At 44.6% G+C, this 4,727-nt stretch overlaps 1 protein-coding gene across 3 annotated transcripts; it reads left to right on the plus strand.

The window, feature by feature from the left end:
- The first annotated feature begins 127 nt into the window (after window positions 1-127).
- Window positions 128-3,821, plus strand: RPL15 (ribosomal protein L15). Of its 3 annotated transcripts, none has more exon segments than NM_001280001.1 (4): window positions 128-151; window positions 827-1,008; window positions 1,418-1,554; window positions 2,170-3,817. In NM_001280001.1, coding segments are annotated over 3 exon segments (615 nt in total). In that variant the 5' UTR covers window positions 128-151; window positions 827-836; the 3' UTR covers window positions 2,476-3,817.
- The last annotated feature ends 906 nt before the right edge of the window (window positions 3,822-4,727 follow it).

Raw genomic sequence — 4,727 nt, forward strand, 5'->3', positions numbered from 1 at the left:
CCCACCAGGCGCGATGCCGGAACTACATGTCCCATGACGCTCTGGGAGGCCGCAGCTTTCCACCGGAAAGAGGGTGGCTGAGGTGGGGGAGGAGCCCAAAAGGCATTGTGGGAGTACAGCTCTTTCCTTTCCGTCTGGCGGCAGCCATCAGGTAGGCTGCGTTGAGGATCTTTGCTCTTCCATCCGCCTTTGATCGTCTTCCTCTTCAGCCATCCAGGCCCGGGGACCCTTCGTCCTCGGAGATAGGTCTCCCTCCTGTGCGGCCAGAGTTTGGTCAGGATGCGGGACAGCAAAGGGGTGGAGAGGCGGCCCCCGGGGCGGGTTGAGCGAAGATGTGATGGCGGCGCGAATTCGAGCTGGGCCCGGATCCTGGAGGAGGCGTGGGGCTGACGAATGGGGCGCCCGGGACAAGGCAGCCTAAAGTGAGGCTGCTGGTTGGGTGGGGTAGATGCATTTTCCTCGAGAGTTAATCCTCGGTGGCCGCAGCAGTACCTTGTCCTGTGATGTCAGCGGCCTCTCCTTTCAGGTCCTCCTTGGGGACGCCGCCTGCCGCAGCCACCCGCCCCCTTGGTGCTCAGTTCTGGTTCTGTTAATTCGCCCCACCAAAACGTGCCGAGCACCGCTCTGTGCTGGGGTTGCGGAAGTGACTGAACGCGGCTCCGTGGGCGCAGTGGTGGGGGTTGGGCTAGCTGTCCCCGGCAGTTGGTGCAGAGCCATTTTCATTCCCGGCGGTTTCCTTGTGCTTGTTGGGGAACTAAGATGGACGGGGATACAGTCTGATTGTACTTAAAGTGGATGATATTTAATACACAGTTTGATTTCACAGGTAAGCCAAGATGGGTGCATACAAGTACATCCAGGAGCTATGGAGAAAGAAGCAGTCTGATGTCATGCGCTTTCTTCTGAGGGTCCGCTGCTGGCAGTACCGCCAGCTCTCTGCTCTCCACAGGGCTCCCCGCCCCACCCGGCCTGATAAAGCGCGCCGACTGGGCTACAAGGCCAAGCAAGGTACGTGATCGACTGCGTGGATGCTTGGATAAAATTATATTCGAGAAAAGTTGGAAACCAGCTGTTAGGAAGACACTGCTGCCTCAGTGTCTTTTCTTCGCATAGGGCTTTGGCAGAATAGAGCTAGCAACACTGGTCAGTTACTGTATGCACTGTTGTCTAAAGTGGCAAGTGTGTCAAAGGTTACAAATCTGAATGAGTTCAGACTAAAGCAAAATAAACAGTGTGCCTCCCTGTGTGAGTAGCCTAAGGTGCATTGAAAAAGACTGGGATGTGTTTTATTTTTTTCCATTAGATAGCATTAACTTACTGTTGAAGTATTTTTGGTGGAGTATTAGTGACAAGCCATTGAGTCTTAAGCCTTACGGCTTCCTATAAAATCACTAATTTTGTGTGTGTTTGTGTGTAGGTTACGTTATATATAGGATTCGTGTTCGCCGTGGTGGCCGAAAACGCCCAGTTCCTAAGGGTGCAACTTACGGCAAGCCTGTACATCATGGTGTTAACCAGCTAAAGTTTGCTCGAAGCCTTCAGTCCGTTGCAGAGGTAAATGGTTTTGAGTAGCAGTTATATTGAATACTGCCTGGGGATGGTGGGAGAGACAGATTAAGCAACTTTTCTGATTGTACTTAGGTGAGCTGTCTCATGTATAAAACAGGGTTTGTAATTTTTACTAATCTTGGTAAAGAGTAATTGCTTGAAAGACTTGTAAGTCTTTGTTACAAATGCGTGTGTATATACTGGAAGTACTTGTGGAACCTAAGCTTTAAGGCGGCAAGAATATGCAGAAGAGACCAAATGTGGCCTGCACAGCCTAAAATATATACTAAATATTTTTAAAGCTAAACGTTGCTGAGCTCTCAGTTGTATGGAAAAAGATAAGGTCCCCAAACCCTAAATTTTGTTACCCAGATATTCATGCCCTAGTCAGGAATGGAGTATTAAGAGGGAATGATGTGTTTCAGTCTATGTGTGTTGTTTTAGCAAGTCTACATTATCTCATTACACTTGTGATAGTCTAGGGAGAGATGCTTAGTAAATAACTTGAGTAGTAAAAGACTCTTGTCTGGTGGTGAACTAGAGTTGAGAATTAAAATTCTTTCTGACTTGCTGCTATAGGCAATGTGGGAGACTGACCTTGGGCCTTTTTTCCTATTCTAGGAGCGAGCTGGACGCCACTGTGGGGCTCTGAGAGTCCTGAATTCTTACTGGGTTGGTGAAGATTCCACATACAAATTTTTTGAGGTTATCCTCATTGATCCATTCCATAAAGCTATCAGAAGAAATCCTGACACCCAGTGGATCACCAAACCAGTCCACAAGCACAGGGAGATGCGTGGGCTGACATCTGCAGGCCGAAAGAGCCGTGGCCTTGGAAAGGGCCATAAGTTCCACCACACTATTGGTGGCTCTCGCCGGGCAGCTTGGAGAAGGCGCAATACTCTCCAGCTCCACCGTTACCGCTAATATAAGTAAAGTTTGTAAAATTCATACTTAATAAACAATTTAGGACAGTCATGTCTGCTTACAGGTGTTATTTGTCTGTTAAAACTAGTCTGCAGATGTTTCTTGAATGCTTTGTCAAATTAAGAAAGTTAAAGTGCAATAATGTTTGAAGACAATAAGTGGTGGTGTGTCTTGTTTCTAATAAGATAAACTTTTTTGTCTTTGCTTTATCTTATTAGGGAGTTGTATGTCAGTGTATAAAACATACTGTGTGGTATAATAGGCTTAATAAATTCTTTAAAAGGAGAAAACTGAAACTAGCCCTGTAGATTTGTCTGGTGCATGTGATGAAACCTGCAGCTTTATCGGGGTGATGGCAATGCTCTGCTGGTTTATTTTCAAGTGGCTGCGTTTTTTTTAGTTTGGCAGGTGTAGACTTTTTAAGCTGGGCTTTAGAAAATCTGGGTTAGCCTGAAGAAAATTGCCTCAGCCTCCACAGTACCATTTTAAATTCACATAAAAGGTGAAAGCTCCTGGTTCAGTGCCATGGCTTCATGGCATTCAGTGATTAGTGGTAATGGTAAACACTGGTGTGTTTTGAAGTTGAATGTGAGATAAAATTATTAGCCTTAAGATTGGTAAGCTAGCAATGAATGCTAGGGTGGGAAGCTGGTGAGCCAGTGGCCATTAGATAAATACCTTCCAAGTGTGAGCTTAGACGTCAACCCTAAAATACTTAACCGTAATGCTAATTGTGATCATTATGAATCCCTTCAGTCACATTAGGGGGAAAGTAGTTGGCTATAAGTACGTCATTCTTAGTCCAGTCAGTCTTAAAAACATCTTGGGTTACCCACTCTGTCCACTCCCATAGGCTACAGAAAAAGTCACAAGCGCATGGTTTCCAACCGTATGTGTTTTCTGCAGTTATTTCTCTTGTTCTGGCCAAACAACCCTAAAAATCCTTACCATTCCACAAAGTTGGACCATCACTTGTGCACCCACTTTGACTATGAGTATACCACCACATTGCATTTCTGTTTGCACCATGTCTTCCAGGAGACTAGACTACTGTTGTCCAGGGTCAATTTGAGTGTAAAGAAAATGTAGACAAGGAATTGCCCAATTTTAAATTCTGACTTTGCTGACTTAATTTAAATGCTCGTTCTGAACCAATTTTCTCCTATCTTCTCTAGGGGTTTCAAAAGACTCAGTTAATTGATTTCCAGGAAGTACTCATAGCAAGTTCATAAAAGTTGTTGAGACCTAAATTTCTTCACAAGAAAAGAAAAGATCTTAAGTCATACATTTTAATTGTGTAGAGGTTGTTCAACTAAAGGAATAAATGTCTATTAAACTAAAACAAATGGACCTTCTGTTATTTTTTGTCATCTTACAGTGCTAATGTACTTTAAAGCAAACCAAATGCCCTAACCAGCAAAAAGGCATCAAAATGTGATTATAGAAATAATATAATTTGAGATAGCATAAAATGTACTTATTCTCTCAGTTCTTTGATCATTGCATGAATTAGGTTTTTATCTAAAACTGTTCAGCTGGGTGTGGTGGCTCAGGCCTGTAATCCTGGCACTTTGGGAGACAAGCTGGAGGATTTGTTGAGGCCAGCCTGGGCAGCATAGTGAGACCTAAAAACAAAAAAAATCCTTAAACATGGCTAATTTGGGAAGGAGAGAAAGGGTTCGGGCCAAAGGTCAGCATTGTCTCTCTACAAGAAAACCTTGTTCCTGTCCTTGCTACCCAACAGTTTTATCTCCACACAGTAGCCCAAGGGATCCTATTAAATTGATCATGGCACTCCTGTGCAAAAAAATCAAAAGTCCTCATGATAGCTTTCATGATCTTCCCACTTTATGTGTGACCTCATGTCCTACTGCAGTCCTCACCCCAGGCTCCTTGCTGTTCTTCAAATACACCAAACACTTCCTAATGCCTTTATGATGGGAAAGCTTTACTCCAACATTAAGGGTCACTTTATTAGCTATACCCTGACCGCCCCCCAAGCTGTTCCCATTGGCTTTACTATTTCTATATTGGCATGTAATTCACACAGCAACATTGATATTGAGGTTTTGTTTTTTGTTTTTTGTTTTTCAGATGGAGTCTCACTCTCACCCAGGCGGGAGTGCAGTGGGGCAATCACGGCTCACTGCAACCTCTGTCTCCGGGGTTTGAGGAATTCTTCTGCCTCAGCCTCCCAAATAGCCAGGACTACAGGCGCACACCGCCATGCCCAGCTAAGTTTTGTATTTTTA

Source organism: Pan troglodytes, chromosome 2, assembly GCF_028858775.2.
Source record: "Pan troglodytes isolate AG18354 chromosome 2, NHGRI_mPanTro3-v2.0_pri, whole genome shotgun sequence".
NCBI classification, from domain to species: domain Eukaryota; kingdom Metazoa; phylum Chordata; class Mammalia; order Primates; family Hominidae; genus Pan; species Pan troglodytes.

Bases quoted from the DNA above. Each gene is read 5' to 3' on its own strand.
- RPL15 (XM_024355215.3), top strand. From the start codon at position 837: ATGGGTGCATACAAGTACATCCAGGAGCTATGGAGAAAGAAGCAGTCT. The intron at 1,009-1,417 runs GTACGTGATCGA...GTTTGTGTGTAG, and splicing joins GGGCTACAAGGCCAAGCAAG to GTTACGTTATATATAGGATT. The intron at 1,555-2,169 runs GTAAATGGTTTT...TTCCTATTCTAG, and splicing joins GCCTTCAGTCCGTTGCAGAG to GAGCGAGCTGGACGCCACTG.